At 54.6% G+C, this 16,680-nt stretch overlaps 1 protein-coding gene across 2 annotated transcripts in view; it reads left to right on the forward strand.

Annotated features, from left to right (window-relative positions):
• The window catches only part of KCP (kielin cysteine rich BMP regulator), a 45,708-nt gene that overhangs the window by 4,697 nt on the left and 24,331 nt on the right, over positions 1-16,680 (forward strand). For both annotated transcript variants that reach the window (XM_045792679.2, XM_045792678.2), the window contains exons 3-6: positions 1,064-1,124; positions 10,967-11,054; positions 13,627-13,989; positions 16,514-16,680. In XM_045792679.2, coding sequence (XP_045648635.2) covers positions 13,911-13,989; positions 16,514-16,680 — 246 coding nt within the window. In that variant the 5' untranslated portion in view covers positions 1,064-1,124; positions 10,967-11,054; positions 13,627-13,910. The remainder of the gene's footprint in view (positions 1-1,063; positions 1,125-10,966; positions 11,055-13,626; positions 13,990-16,513) is intronic.

Consider the following 16,680-nt stretch of genomic DNA (forward strand, 5'->3'; position numbering starts at 1 on the left):
TCTGTAGATGTTCCCACCAGGGACAGGGGTCCCATCCAGGTGCATGAGGCCCACCCATCATTCGTTGGGGTGCAGGAGGCCCTGAGGTCACAGGCGCCAAGGTGCTTACCAGCCAGACCCATCTCAAGCCCCTGCAGCTTGGAACCGGTGCTTGGGATCCCACCTGGGGCAGGACTGTGGTCCTTTGAGGGGAGACACTGAGGAGGAGCCAGTTCTGTCTGGGATGTCAGGGTCAGCCCAAAGGCAGAGGGGGTGCTCCTCAGCTCACATCTGGACCTCAGGCTGCTGGGGAGAAGAAGGAGGGCCCAGGGTTGGCTCTGGGACTCCGGAAGAGCTGCTCTCTGGCCTGGAGCAGCTGAAGCGTGAAGTCCTGGGAGGGGGCACAGGGGCAAGACCCTACATGGCCTCTCAACACTTCACCGTGGAAGGTGGAAGTCCCTGCCCCTCTTTGGCCTTCTCAGGGGCAGGCTGGGTGGGGGTTGTGGGCTGAGCATTTCCCACTTGGGGTGGAGGGAGGAGTGGGGGCTCTTGGAGGCTGGGAGTAACCAACAGAGCTCTAGGAACAGGTGTTTGGCTCCTGCCAACCAGGCAGTCCTGGGCTACTATTTCCCGTGGCGGGGAGGTCAGGCCTCTGGGGGCCCCTGGGTGGGGCGTCCCCCAGGCTGCTCTAGTGCTCTGGTAGCTTCTGATGCCAGGAGTGGAAAGTCAAGAAAGCAGAATGCTCTAGGGGCTGAAGGGTCCTGGGAAGCTCCTAGGGCAGGCCCGCTCTGCTCTCTTAGGCCCTCCCAGAGAAGAGGAGGCCGGCTGCCAGGCCTCTCTGGAGGGGAATCTGGGGGCTGGTTCTTACCAAGCCAGAGTTGTAGAACCCCGCTGTTTCACGGCTCTCCAAGCCAGGAGCCAAATGCGAACGCTGATGCCCACCCAAGTCCCCGTGCCAGGCCAACTGGAGCCATAGGGGTGCTGGTGGGCCTGTGGGATCCAGGAGTCTCTATGGGTCTGGGGCAGTCTCGAGGGCCATGTATATCCTGTTTCTCTCTATCCTCCTCCCTCTTTCCTGGGGCAGAACTTCCAAAGCTGCAGGGAGGCTGACATGGCTCCACAGTGGGAACAGGAAGACGAAAGAGGTACGTGATCAGCAGGAAAGAGCTCACAGGGCTTCCTCATTGCCGCCACCCCCCACCTCACCGTGAAGGCTTCGCTTTGCAGGAGCAGGTCACAGAGCGCCCAGAAGAATGGGGCAAGGGGACGGTGAGCCCAGGGACCCTGGGTCCCACCTGGAGCTTGGCCATCCAGAGAGCAAGTGCGCTCAATCCTGCGTCCTCACTGCAGTTTGGGTCCTGGGGCTCAGGGCAGAGAGAGTAGGGCAGCAGGCACCTGGCAAAGGAACGGCCTGTCCCAAGCTCTGGAGAAGAGCCAGGAGTGGTCACCACTGGCCCCACTGCAGCTCATGGCTGAAGGGGCATGCTGGTTCAAGGCCGTGTTGGCAACGCATGTGGTGTGGAGGGGGCAGGCCATGTGCTGGGCTGACCTGAGGAGCGGATACAATCAGATAATGCTAATGAGTCCTTAATATGTGCTGGACACTACTAAGCACGCTTCACGGGGCTGCATTTGATTGCCACGCCCAGCACCATGGAGAGGGCCTCCGTAGTGACCCCCTTTACAAAGAAGCAAGCTAAGAAACTTGCTAACCTGGTGAACCTCAACGAGTTACTCTGCTTACTTCTTTGTGGTCTTAGTGTTATCCTTGGCCTGTAGAAGCACCACCCTGATCTCTGCCTTCGCCCTCACATGCTGCTTTCCCTGGCTTGTAGCTCTGTGTCCAAATTTCCCCTTTTTATGAGGACATCAGTCATATTGGACTAGAGCCCGCACTAATGCCTTCAACTTAACTTGAAGAATTACATCTGCCAAGATCCTACGTCCAAATGAGGCAACATTCTGAGGTACTGGGGGTTAGGACTTCAACATAGTAATGTGAGGGAACACAACTCAACCCCGAACAATATTTGACATGGAGCCTCCTTTGCACCAAGCGCCGGGGTCCTGTTTCACTTTCGTGACAACCATAGAAGGCAGGAGTATGCATCCCTTCGTTTTATAGATGAAGAGCCTGCAATTCAGAGAGGGTAAGCAGTTACCCCCGAAGGCGCACAGCAGCTAGGCTGGGATTTGAACCAAACTGAACCATGAGTGACATCAGATCACTCTGGAGTCGGACAGACCTGGGTCCAGGTCCTAGCTGTGTGACCTGGGGAGCAGCCTCTCTGACCCTCAGTGTCGTCGTTTATAAAATAGGGTCAGTACTGTCCCGTCAGCAACAAAGTACTGTTTTTCAGTGGTGAGGATGAGGTCTAGCCCAGGGACCGACGCACAGCAGAAGTGATAATCACATAACCGTAACATCAGTGGTTCGGTAGAGCATGTCCTGTGTTCTGTCGGTTCCGGGGGGCTGCCTCACTGTGACCACCTGTGCTCTCGGAGTTCCTGGGGCTGGCAGAGCTGGGGGAGCACACAGATCCCTGCACTCTGGCCGCCCAGAGCTCCCCGGGGCTATCCCCCATTCTAAGCTGCACCCACCACACCTGCCACCGACTCTTTCCCTCCGCTGGGCCAGATGCGAGGTGAGGGGGAAGGTAGAAGGAGTCCGCACCTGGGGGCCTCCTTCCTCATGCTCAGGCCCCAGGGTGTTGTCTGTGTGGAAAAGGTACCCCTGAGAGAGGCTGCCCACTCCCCAGCTGCCTTACCCCTCTCCCTCAGGGACAGTCATGAGAAACTGTAGGATCGGGGTGCCTGGGTGCTGTCGTTGGTGGAGTGCGTCCAACTCGTGGTTTCGGCTCCGGTCGTGATCTCAGTGGGGCTCCCCACTCAGCACAAAGTCTGCTTGAGGGTCTCTTTCTCCCTCTCCCTCTGCACCCCAGCTCGTGCTCCCTCTCTCTCTCAAATAAACAAATGAATCTTAAAAACTGTAGGATCAGAAAACAGACCAGGAGGTGGGGTGCAGGGAGGGGCTGACCACAAAAGGAGCAGCTGGTAGTGGTGGAAAGACTAACAGTGGTCGGTACACTAAAAAGAGGGAGTTTTATTGTATGGAAATGACAAATAAAAATTTAAAAAGTGATTCAGAAGAGCCACATACTAAATGTCAAGAAGTTTTGGGGATATCTTAACAAATTTATTGAGTTTTTATGCAAGCAAAAGACTGATATGTGATAAATATGTCTTAGAAAGCTCTTTAAATAAATCTAACATAAAAATTCTAAGTAATTAAAATAAGCAAAGCAAAGAAAAAGAACACATCCTTCCTAGACAGGCAGGGGCGGCGCCTTGCCCCCACCCTCTCTGTTTCTCCCTCCCTCCAGCCCAGCACTTTGGGGCCCTGCCACCCCTTGCCTGACCTCTTCTCAGCTCTCAGGACACTGACCATTGGCTGCTATCAAGCTCCCTGACTGTCCCAGGGCACAGGATAAAGGGCCCACCCGCAGTATGAGTGGCTCCAGGTGACAGGTGCACACGTCAGAGTCCTGCAGGACACAGGTGCCAATAATGCAGGCAGGTTCACAGAGGTGTGAACAGGGTTATGAAAGCCAGGGGGCATGTCCAGGCACCCAGGGCCTAGCATCCGGGGGCAACCATTATCAGCCGCCAAGTTACCTCGGGCTTCTCCCCAGGGGACAGTCAAGCACCTCAGTTCCTCTTCCAGGCTGGGAGCTCATGAATGGATGAATGAATGATGAATTTGAGAATGAAAGAATGACGGATAGAATGGGAGAAGGCCAGTTTCTACTGGCACTGAGATCAAGGTGGATCATTTTCCCCAGGATTTCCACCCTCCTAGACCTTTAAGGAATGTTTCCTAAGTACCCACTTCGAGACCAGGAAAGGACCCTGAGTCAGAGAAGCAGAGGCCACGGCAGAGGCAGGGGGTGCCATCAGGCACTAACTAGGGGGACTGCAGGGTCCTGCGGGTGAGGCCTTGCTCCTCTCTCTCACTGGAAACACACTCACGAGCTGCCCACCCCTGCCCCCCGCCCCCCACCTTTTCCATCTGGGCCACTCGGGGCTGGGTTCACAGGGCTCAGTTAGGTGTAGATGCTGCAGGGGAGGGGAGGGACAGCAAGGTGGAGACCGAGGGACCTGTCACCCTGATGACCATAATGTGAATGACTGGAGAGCCGGTACCATGCTCCCCAGTGCAAGCCTCCTGATGGGAGAAGCAGAGCTTGGCCTAATGTTCTGAGTGCCCTGGGAGGTAGGGCCGGTGGCAGTTGATGGGGAGGGGGAGGCAGTGCCGGGAGGGCCCTGGCACCGTGCTGGGCACGTGCACACTTGTACGTGTGCCTTCTGTGTCCTAGCTGCTTCACCCCAAGCGGCCTAGTCAGGTTGTAAACCACGCCTCCCGCACGCACCCTGTGCCTCCTTCAGTTGGGCTGGGCGTTTGGTGAAGGCTATTGTGTGTCCAAGGGTGCAGAGACAGAGAGGTGGGGAGCCCCAAATCTTATGGGGAAGACCCCATGAGGGCTCAGTCTCTGGGGTCCAAGCATCAGCTCTAAGGTTGGGGTGAGGGTTAGGGTGGGCCGCAGGGGGGCCCAGGGCAGGTTCCCTTCTGAGAAGTCTCTCCTGGAGGTCCTCAGACATCATGTCCCCTGCTTCTTCCTTGGACTGGACCTGGGAAGGCAGCAAATCCTGATACTGGGCATTACCTGGGATGAGGGCGGGTGCCTGGGGTGAGGGTTCAAGGGCAGAGCACTCCTCATTATGCTTCAGCTTTGCCCCTGCCCCAGCCAGGAGCTGAATTCTGACACCCAAAGTCCTAGGTCTGGGTCCCTACGGCAGTGTGAGGAGGTAGCAGGGAGCCCTAACCCCCGTGAGTGAACTGATTCCTGGCACGTGGGTGACCCTGGTCTTCACCTTGTCCTGTGCTTCACCTGCCCCCTGCTCCCAGGTCTATTCCCAAAGATTTCCAGAAGCACTGACAGGGATGCTTTGCTTTCTTAGCAGGGCGGCTGGTTGTACCAGAAAGGCAGAAGCCTTCCTCAGCTGTCCATTCCTCACACTTCCTCGCATTCAGATCTCCCCCACTCCACCCTTCATCCCTGTGTCTGCCCCCCAGCCCGGCTCAGCTCAGGCTTCGAATTTTAGGATACTCTAGGGAAAGTGCAGGGGGTAGCTACCATTTCCACTGAGCCCTGCTCTCACAGCCTGTTCGTTCCTGGGGGCAGAAGGGAATGTAGGCCAGCTCAGGGGTTAGACTGGGACATATTCGAGGTGCAGGAAGGAGCCCGGGAGGGAGCCTGACCACAGGGCTACCGATGGGCTGTGCCCAGACCTTAGGAGATGTGCTTTCCTGGGCCTGAACATCGGACTCATAAAATCTCCCCTGCCACCCCCCCACCCCCACAACGCTCTGTCAAAGCCGCATCCTCTGTATCGCTCACTGAGGCCACCGTGTGGCCATCTTAGGACCTCGGTCCTTCTTCAGGTGGCATCCCTTGTTCCAGGCCATCCTTCCTTAGGTAACTTTCCTGCCCACACACTCTGTCCAGGAACTTTCCTGGGGACAGCTTACCTGGATGGGACAGGAAGACAGGATAGTAAGCTGCCCACAGCTTAGCCTAGAGGAACCATTAAGAAAAGAACTTAAAAAATAGTAACGGGCGCCTGGGTGGCTCAGTCAGTTAAGTATCTGACTTCAGCTCAGGTCATGATCTCAGGGTCCTGGGACCGAGCCTCAGGTCAGGCTCCCTGCTCAGTGGGGAGTCTGTTTGTTCCTCTCCCTCTGCCCCTCCCCATCCCTCTGCCCTTCCCCCTCACCCTGCTTGGTCTCGCTCTCTCTCAAAATAAATAAATAAAATCTTTAAAAAAATAATTTAAAAAATCATTCAAGGAATAATTTAAATTTTATACTAGAAAATATTCACAATGTAAAAGAAAGCAGTCTGGGAGAAATAGAGGAACAAAAAAGACATGAGATATTTAGAACACTAGTAAAAAGGTAAATACAACTATATCAATAATATGAGTGGATTAAACAATCCAATCAAAAGGCAGAGATCATCAAACCAAATTAAAAAACAAGATCCAACAGTATGCTATCTATTGGAGACGCATTTTAGATGTAACGATATACAAATAGATGTAAAGTAAAAGGACAGAAAAAGGTGTATCATGTAAACAGCGACCGGAAGAAAACTGGAGAGGCTATACTAATATGAGACCCAGTCCATTTTTATTTATGTTTAATATATATAATAAATGTGAATTTATTTTTTATTTTTTATTTTTTTTTAAGATTTTATTTATTTATGTGACAGAGAGACAGCCAGCGAGAGAGGGAACACAAGCAGGGGGAGTGGGAGAGGAAGAAGCAGGCTCCCAGCCGAGGAACCCGATGTGGGACTCGATCCCGGTACACCAGGATCACGCCCTGAGCCGAAGGCAGACGCTTAACGACTGCGCCACCCAGGCGCCCCAATAAATGTGAATTTAAATTAACCAGTGGATTTCTAGTATATGCCATCATCATATTATTTTTTAACTGAAAAAGAATAATTGGAACACAATATTAGTTTCAGGTGTAAAACACAGTGATTCCATATTTATATACATTACAGGATGGTCACTGCAATAAGTCTAGTTACCATCTGTCAACGTACAAAGTTGTTACAATATTATTGACTACATTCCCCTGTTATACCAGACCCAGTAGAGGAAGTTACTAAAGATAAAGAAGCACTTTTTATAATGATGAAAGTGTAATCTAAGAGCTGACAATTATAAACATACACACACCTAACAACAGTTACACTTCACATTGTATACAAAAATTAACTCGAAATGGATCTAAGACCTATATGTGAGAGCGAATACCATAAAAGTCTTATAAGAAAATAGAGGGATAAATCTTCCTAACTTTGGATTAGGCAATGGTTTCCTAACTCTGACACCTAAAGTACAAGCCACAAAAGAAAAAAAAGATACATTGGACTTCATCAAAATTAAAAATTTTTGTGCTGCAAAGGACATACCCAAAAAGAGACAACCCACAGAATGGAAGAAAATACTGGCTAGGCATATACCGGATAAGCGACTTCTATCTATAATATATAAAGAACGCTTGGAAATAAATAATAAAAAGACAACTCAATGAAACCTGGGATAAGGATTTGAATAGACACTTCTCCAGAGAAGTTATATAAATGACTACTAAGCACATGTAAAGATGTTCAATGTCATGAGTCACGAGGGAAATGCAAATCCAAGCCACGATGAGATACCGCTCTACACTCACTAGGATGGGTACAATAAAAAAGTCAGATAATGATAAGTGTTGTAGAGGATGTGGAGAAATTGGAACCCTCATATATTGCTGGTGGGAATGTAAAATGGTGCAGCCACTTAGGAGAAGAATTTGGCAGGTCCTCAAAAGTTAAAGATAGAGTTATCACATGATGCAACAATCCCACTCCTTGGCCTGCACCCAAGATAAATTAATGCATATGTCCACACAAAAACTTGCACATGAATATTCATAGCAGCATTATTCATAATAGCCCCAAAGTGGAAACAACCCAAATGGCCATCGACTGATAAGTGGATGAATAAAATATAGTATATCCTACAGTGGAATATTATTTGGCAGGACAAAGGAATGAGGTACCGATACATGTCATGACATGGAAGATCCTTGAAAATATGCTCAGTGAAGGAAGTCAGACACAAAGGACCACATATTGTAAAATGTACTTAGGTGACATGTCCCGAATAGGCAAATAAGTCTACAGAGAAAAAGTGTAGGGGTGCCTGGGTCACTCAGTTGGTTAAGTGTCTGCCTTGGGCTCGGGTCATGATCTCAGGGTCTTGGGATCGAGCCCCGCATCAGGGGCTCAGGGAGTCTGGTTCCCCTCTCCCTCTGCTTCTCTCTCTCTCTATCCCTGCTCACGTTCTTTCTCTCTCACTCTCGCTCTCAAATAAATAAATAAAATCTTTAAAAAAGGAGTTTAAAAAGCAAGGGTAAATGAGTGGTTGCCCAGAGCTGGGGGATGGGTGGTGGTGGGAACAGGGGGTGACCGCAGACGAGGACAGGGATTCTTTTGAGGGTGATGAAATGTTCTAAAGTTGACTGTGCTGAGGTTACACAACTCTGTGAATATACTACACCACTGAATTGTACTCTTTTCTCCCCCCCTTGATAGCAGCACCCTTTATTCGGTACAAGCAATGTTCGTAATTAATTAATTAGGTAGGCTCCACACCCAGCGTGGAGCCCAATGTGGGGCTTGAACTCACGACCCTGAGATCGAATGGATGCTCCAGCGACGGACCCACCCAGGTGCCCCCGCCTGTTTTCTGTTGACACTGAGATGCTCGCGTGGACTGCCCGGGACCGAGGTGCACGGCCCGCTCTGGTGATGGTGCTGTCTGACCTGCAGTCCCCTGGGGCGCAGGTCCCAGTTTTTGCTTCTTTGTCCCGGTTTATATACACTTCCGGGGGGCCAAGAGCCACCCCGCTGCTGTCACACACGACCTCCGGACTTTCAGCTTCAGTCAGGGGCTGTTCAGCTATCAAACCAGTGGCAAAGTTTTCATTCACGTCCTTCTGACTACCTACAAATCGAGTTTTCCTGTAGTCTTTACCATCCTGCACCTGGCCGGTGTGCGCCGTCTTCACAGATTGGGGGAGAGGGGGGCAGGCTCAGTGCCTCTGCACCTCGGCCCCGCTCAGGCCCAGCGGCCCGGGAAGGTCACCGGCCCCACCATCTTGCGAGCTCTGAATGGTACCTGTAAACGGGTAAATCTATGACATGTGAATCGTATCTCAATAACGCTGTTGCCAAAGCAAAAAACATAAAAAGGGAAGGTGAGGTTAGTACTGGGCGCCAGGACATCTCCTGCGCAAGAGAGCCCAGCTGTGGCTTTGATCTGCTGGTCTCTCCCCCTTGTCATCTGACCCCTCTCTTCGCATTAGCTGGAAGGAAGAGCTGCTATTCCCCTTCCCTCAGTCCCTGTCCTACGTCTGCTTTTTCTCTAAAACTGGGGGCTGGGGCTGGGGGAGACCTGTTGCTTGACTAGAGCCCCTTTGGCCAGTCTTGGCCCAAACTCCAGTGAGCCAGTGTCTCCTCTGTGCAGCCCATGTGGGAAGGCAAGCATGGGCCTCTCAGCGCCCGACTGCCAAGGGGTTCTGAGCTAACCCAAAGCAGAGGGCCCTGGGCAAGTGTAGACACTGCCCCGCACTCACCAGCCTCCCCCTGGCTCCTCAGAGCCACAAACTGAGTTGCGTCCATTCTGAGGCAGGCTGTTAACGATAGGCCTTGCCTTTGTTTCGGATCTGAATTCTGGGGCCCTGACCCAGGATCACAGGAATAGGTACTGAGACTCAGTACCCCCAACCCAATCCTTGGATTTTATAATGGGATTGAGGCGGTGGAAAGAGAGACCCCTGTCAGTGTGCCCATCCACCGGTACCTGCCAAGCAACCCCCCTGCCCATACCCTGGGATTCAAGCAGATGAGGGGCAGAGTTGGCAAAGCAGACCTGCCCAAGGGGTGATCCCAGCCCTCTCTGCAAGGGAGAATACACCTGAATCTTGTAACTGCATGAATTCCCAGTGCTGCGGCAGAACTGACGAGAAGCAGAAGTTCCCCGTGTGCAGAAGTCATGGGCGGTGGGAGAAGAGCCAGCAGACATCTCCACTGGGGTTAGGCGTCAGAGCTGGGGTGGAGAGCCGAGCCGTTCTCCAGCTGAGTGAGCTCGCTTAGGCGCTTAAACTCTGCAAGCCTCAGTTTCCTTGCCTGTCAGGGCCATGAGGGATAGGAAGAAGAGAAATGGGCGGATAGGAGAAGAGGGGATTCAGCAGGAAGCTACCCCTATGTATCTCGTCCTCTCTTCCCCCACCCTCTTAGCTTCTCCAAGCCCTCATGGGATCCCCAGGGGTCAGTCCTTGAGAAAAGAAAGTCACAAAGAGATTGGAGAGACCCTAGGTGGGAATAGTATGATGGGCAAGTATGATGGGCAAGCTCCCCTCCTGGCTGCAGAACTTCAAGGCTTGGTGGTCCCCGTGTGGGCACCTGGACCCCTTCTGCCCACCCCCTAGGTTCTTGCTCTGCTCTGCAGGGTTCAGATATGCAATCTGATGGCATCAGCCTCTCTATGCCAAAAACAAAACCAAAAAATGCACACACACTCCTAAAATCCCAGCAGGTTCAGTCCAACAAGGAAGTATTCCGCCTGTGAGTAGTAATCTGCGAGCAGTGTTGGTCAAGTGTGTGGACTGGCATTCCGTACCGAGTAGACACGCTGCAGCTTGGCATAGAGCCTGGAACGTCGGGAGGCGGCCTTTGTTGGCATTTTAAGGACAGGCAAAGGATGACCTTCCTGGAGGGCAACTGGTGGGCTACTTACTCTGCATCTGGGGGAGGGGCAGCAACACTGTGGGATACAGTTGTGGGATTTGAATCTCAGATCTGTGACCAACAACACATCCCCCACGTGCTTCAGCCGCTCAGCTGCTCAGCCAGGGGTGACCTTTGCCTGGGGTGGACACGACGTTGTGAGTGTGGAGGGAGGGTCCCAGGGGCATTGGGAGGCTGAGACAGGAGCCACTGAGATTGCTGACTCAGGGGCAAGCTGGCAAGGGTTGTCGGGGTGGGGCGGGGGCGCTGAGATCCTGCACCGCCTGTTGCAAAATGCCAGCTCCAAACGAAATCACGTGGTGTACGCGTGCTCGCGTACGGTTGTGTGAGCCAGGTGAAGGGTGTGGAAGATCAGACCCGTGTTACCCTTGGTCCTGTGCGGTGGGAGGAGCTGGGCAAGACAAGGCGTCGGAGCAGATGTAATGATGCACTTGGTCTGCAAACCTTTGTAGTATCTCACTGCATTTGTTACAACTGGTGTGATTTGAAAGATAGCAAAAGACGTACAAAAAATTAATCATTTACTAATCCTCTCTGTCCCTTCCTCCCCACAGCGGCCTTTTGCTTCCAGCCTGCAAATCCAAAGAGGAAACCAACCTGCTGCTATCGGCAGTACAGCCTGAAGCGGGTAACGTCCAGGAGGTAACTTATGTTGGGGTCTTCTGTGTGCTGGGAGCCTCGCATATGTCAGGCACACATCCTCACCGAACTTTCTCCACCTGCAGTAGGGTTAGTACTTACAGATGAAAGATGTCGGCTTAGGAAGGCAGAGTAATTTAGTGGAATAATTTGTAAGTTTCCCGTTTTGAGTGAAGACCCAGGAGAAAACAGAATTCCCTTCAAAAGGGTTTAGCTCAGGAGAACTTATTTTTTTAGATTTTATTTATTTATTTGAGAGAGAGAGAGCGCGCGTGAGCGCGTGCACGCACAAGGGTGGGGGGAGAGGAGGGATAGGACAAAGGGAGAGGGAGAAGCAGACTCCCTGCTGAACAGAGAGCCTGACATGGGGCTCGATCCCAGGACCCTAAGATCATGAACTGAGCTGAAGGTAGACACTTAACCGACTGAGCCACCCAGGTACCCCTAGCTCAGGAGAACTTAAAGAAGGGACTATTTACAGACCTGCAGACTCAGTGTTAAGAGAATCCACATGGGATGTTGAAGACCGGGGGGATTAACAATAGCAGGAAGCCAGCACCCCCTCCCCCCCGGGAATGGGGGGCGGGCAGAGAGGACAAGGGGAAGGAATAGTGTTACCAGAGCCCAGATGAGCAGAAGGAGGGAAGAAATACCCCCAACCACTCTCCTCTCCTGCTTTTGTGCCTCTCATCGGCTGACCCAAAAGGAAGTGAGGGGGGTTCAGTGCGTAGGGGCTGAGGGGGGGAGGGTGAATGGGGATGGGGAGAAATGCAGAACCACTAGCTCAGACCATGGCGTGAAGCAGGAGTTGAACTCAGAACTCACCGACTCTGAACCCTGGAGTCCTGCTGCTGCGCACACATGCCCTGGCTCCCACACACCACGCTGTATGTGGGGCCATCCTGCCAATAAGGACTCAAGCCTGAGTCTTTTCTGCTTTCTCTAGCTGGAATGCCCTCTTCTAAAGAATGGGCTGGGTGTTGGTCGGGACAGCTGCATCTGGCAGAGAAACGTGAGCCCTGTATTCCAAGCCTGACGCTTGCGTGCACTTACGATCCCATGCTCACACGCCCCCTCCGTCAGGGACCCCGTTCCCCCTTCCCTTGGCCTGCACAGGGGCATTCCACAGGACGAGGTTTCGTTTATTGCTATATTCCTGTATCGGCCTCGATGCCCGGCACAAAAGACACTCACAGTAATCACTCACAGTGGAACTCAAATGCCTCTCAAATGCCCTTTCCTCCGGGCCATGGGTTTTTATTTCATAGAGTGAGTTTTCCAGAAGCTTCTTTACCTTCTATTGCAGATGAAGAATGTGCTGAGTGCTCTTTTCAGCCATTCAGCGTCACAAAACACTCTATAGGAGTGCTATTAGAGTGACATGTCACAGCTAAGAAAAATTAGCCACTGGAAGTTAAATGACTTGCCTGAGGTCACCAGTAGAAAGTATCCTCAGACCCAGGGTTTGGTCTGGCAGCTCTCACCAGAGTCTGCTCTTAGCCTCTGCTCCACCCAGTCTCCCAGGGGACCTGCCTTATAACAGGCACCATTTTCTTTAACCCTGGTGGGACGAGAGCTGCCACTTCCTTGTTTCTTCCCTGGCCTGCGGGCCTAGCTTTCCCCTGCTCCTGTGAGTCTAGTTCCAGGCCGGCAGAGGCTCCGTCTCAGCCCTGGCTCACCGCCGCCCCTCCCCCTACAGCCAACTGCTCAGGCCCTTTTATGGGGCCCAGACTCCTGGGAGAGATGCTGCCCTCTCTTAAGGTGCATGGAGAGTGGGCCGGTAGGGGAGGGGGAACTTCAGCCCCTGCCTGGGCTGAGGGGAAGGGTGACTTCTGACTTGCTGGCCTTTACAGCTGGGAGGGAGACTGCTTTGGCAGGACTCATGGCTCCACCCTCTATGTCCCTTTGCCTGTGTGTGAGCTCAGGGGCCCATCCCCACCTCCCCCTGCTTCCCAGCTGCACTGAGGAGTTCGTGGCCAGCTTTCCTCACTTCCTCCCTTTGGCCCCCTCTGCCTGCTGAGCCCACTGCCCAGCCCTGCCCCCAGTCCCGGCTGCCCCCACCCCCAGGCCTGAGTTTAGGAACTGGCAAATGGGCTGGAACCAGCCAGCAAAGGGAGGCCTTGGCATTTGGGGCCAAGCCTGGGGTTACTGGGGTGGATGGGGTGGTGAGTAGAGTCCAGGAAGGAAATGTATAGGTGGACAACGGAAGAAGAAAGCAGGAGACCATGGTCTCAGAGGCCTGGAGCAGCACCCTTGCTGTGATTTGTTATTTACTGAGCACTTAGCATGTGCCAGCCACTACCCTATTTACATACTCTCACCGCCAGTCTGTGAAGGAGATACTAGAATCCCCACTTTGCAAACAGGGAGACTGAGGTATCGTTAGGGGTCTGCCTAAGGGCACATGGATGTGGCTAAATAGGGTTTTGAACACAGGCCCATCCTCTTCTCCTGTAAGCAAGAAAGCAGCTGAACTGGGAACCCCAGGGCAAATGAATTGACCCCAAGGAGGGGGGTAGTGCAGGAAAAACAGCGTCCCCGGGCCTCAGAGTGATCAATTTGTGTTTATTGTCAGCGTCACCACCAGGGACCATATGCAGGAGTGGGTCCCAGCTTCCTGCCCGGCTGGGGCTGCTCTCCAGCCGCTGCCCCTCTGACGCAGGGCTGGGGTCAGGACGGAGCTGGGGTCCAGGCCTCCAGGTGCCCATCAGGGAGACGGGCGCCACCAGGCAGGATGACAGACTCCAGAAGCCCTCCCTGAACAAAGACTGGGTGGGAGGCGGCCTGGTGTGTCCCCACCCCGCCTCCCCCAGCGCCTGCTGAGCCGCGACCGACCACAGACAGCGAGGCGGAGCGAGCATGGCGGGGCTCCGGGCCGCTCTGCTGCCCCTCGTCCTGCAGCTCACGAGCCTGGCCCTGGTCTCGGTGACCGGCGGAGGTAAGTCGGGGCGCCGGAGGCTCGCGGGCGGCCCGGCCGGACCCTGTCTCTCACTCAGCCCAGCCCGAGGGAAAGAGCTGGGGCCAGACTGCCTCCCCCCGACCTCCCGCCCCGGCGGGTGCGAGCGCCTCCCGGGCCAGCTTCAGTCCTCCCCGTCGGAGGAGGAGCCCGCGTGGGGGCGCGCAGGAGGCTGAGGCCCGGGGCCCAGCAGAGGGGGGCTGCCTGCAATGGCTCGGGAGGAATTCCTGCAGGCGGCGGTGGGGGAGAGGCTGCCCTGGAATCTGGGAGTCTGAAGTTAATTATCTGTCTTGAGAAAGGCGGGGAGGAGGCCCGCTATGGGAGCTGACTTTGAGTCTGTGTCTAGCCTTATCCTGGGAGGCGGGGGGGGGGGCAGGCAGGAATAGAGGGGTCAGTGCAAGGACTTGGCAGCCGGCTGGAGAGAGGGGAGCCGAGGACAGTTCCATGGGGAGCGATCAGGCTCTGTGAAACAATCTGGAGCTCTTTCTGCTGGTCTCTCCAGGCAAGGGACTGGCCCTGTCTTCCCTGAGGGTCCCATAGGACCCTCACGCTCTCCCTGACGCCCTTATTGAGCCTGCTGAAGCCGACCTGGGGGCGTGGCCTGAGAGGAGGGACCGTGCGGGTGGGGGTGTCAAGCTGGGACGGAGGGTTTAAGCTGCGGAGCCCTCATCTGCAGAGGGCGGGGAGGAGCGCCACCTACAGGAGCCATACCCAGTTTCAGGTGAGAGGGTACCCCGCAAGGGAGGGGATGGGAATAGGCGCCAAAGGCTTGGGTGCCGCCATTTGTTGGGGCGTTAGAACCTGGATGCGGGGAGTAGCGGGGCAGGCTGAGAAGATGGGTGGTGTTTGCAAAAGGTCACATTTGGAATTGCCGCTGGGAACCTTCAGATGTTCCAGAGGCGAGCAGGTGGAGGCAGGGAGGGTGGAGGCAGGGAGGACGGCTCTGACTTCAGCCTCCTGAGTGGAGAGAGGGGAGAGTGGGCTGGGGACAACTGAGAGCAGAGGCTGATGGGTTGGAGAGCACAAAAGAGGGAAACCGAGCCCCAGATTTCTGAGTCCGTGGGGATGGGAGGAACCAAGGCAAGGAACTCGGGTCAAAGCAGGTTTGGGAGAAAGAAGACAATTGAGGTTTCCAATGAGGCTCTCTAATCTCCGCTTGGGGGAGTGGAGGCAGGGAATGGGTGACACGGTCCCCTGCCTCACAGGACTAGTGTCTGCGACAAACCCTTTTAGCCACCCCAGACCTGGCCTCATAATGACCTGCCTCTGTGGGGAAGACACTCCCCTCTCCTTCCTCCTCTTCCTCTTCCACTGCCCACCCCCACCCGAAGGAGGAATCTGGTCTATGGGATGTCTGTGGAGCCAGTCTACCCCTGCACCCCCCTCCTCGGTTTTTACTTTCCTGACTAGAGGGGAGGGATTCAAGTGAGGTGGAAATGGCTGTCTCACCCCAGGCCTGAACTCAGAGGAACCCCCTTCCCTGACATAGTGTCATCAGAAACCAGGGTTAGGCTGTCTTTGTTCAGTCTGGTGCCTTGAAAGCCAGGGGGGCCCTGCTGACTCCTTCCCCAAACCCTTCAAGAAATGCAGCCAAGTTCCACCTTCTGGAGCTCTCCCTGCCCAGTGTGGGGTCCTGTCTTCCAAACCATGCAGGGGAGGAGGGTCACCCTGGGCCCCACCCCTGCCCACCACCCACCGCCCTTTCAAGGAAGGAGATTTGGTCTGGGACGGTGCTGGAGTGAAAGCGTGGAAGGAGGAGAAGGGAGAAGGAGGACAAAAGGGGCCCAGACCAGCTTTCCCAAGTAGCAGGAACTTCTGTCAGATATAGAATGTGCGTCCCGATGTGGGGACCCCCTCCCCGCCCTCCACCACGGGCCTGGAAATAGTGGCAAGGCTGGCGGCTGGGTGGGGCTGGAGCAGAGGGAGCGTCTGCCCCTTCCTGTGCACATGCTCCGGAAACAGTGACCTTGCTGACAGGTGAGGACAGGCAGTTGGAGGGCCAGGTGTGCTCACATTGGGCCTGCAGGTCACATGGCCAGCTCCCTCCCCTGCACTGTAGCCTACACCGGCTGCTCCCAGCCTCACTGGTCAGCTCCCCAGGCTAACCCTGGCCAAGACCCTGGCCCACGTAAAGATGGGTGACCCGGACCTGCTCCCCATGGCTGGGGACCCCTGCAGCTTATGGGAGGCTGCAGGGAGGCCCTGGTCTGGATGCTCTTCCCGTGGCCCCAGCAGGGCAGGGTCCTGGGGCTGATACCTGACAGAGGTCCTTGCTACTTGGGAAAGCTGGTCTGGGTCCCTTTTGTCCACCTTCTCCCTTCTCCTTCCGTGCTTTTACTCCAGCACCCTCACAGACCAAATCTCCTTTTCGGGAAGGTGAGTGGGCAGGTGGACAGGGGTGAGGCCCAGGGTTCCCCTCCTCCCCTACAGGGTTTGGAAGACAGGACTCAGGAAACCTTGTGAGCCCCTCACCCACAGGCCCACCTTGGATTCTTGTCCCCTTCAGGTGGGGTCATCCTCAGGGATTCCCCTGAGCTTGTGGACATCCACCACTACCAGCAGCAGGAGCCAGCCCACGCCTCTGCCCCTGCTGGGGCCCCGCAGGAGCAGGGGCGCCCCCTGGAGGAACGGCTGGGAAGGCTGGAAGCCCAGATGATGGAGCTCAGAGAGCAG

The sequence above is a fragment of the Ursus americanus genome, chromosome 3, assembly GCF_024610735.1.
Source record: "Ursus americanus isolate L20-20 chromosome 3, mUrsAme1.1.p, whole genome shotgun sequence".
In the NCBI taxonomy this organism is placed as follows: domain Eukaryota; kingdom Metazoa; phylum Chordata; class Mammalia; order Carnivora; family Ursidae; genus Ursus; species Ursus americanus.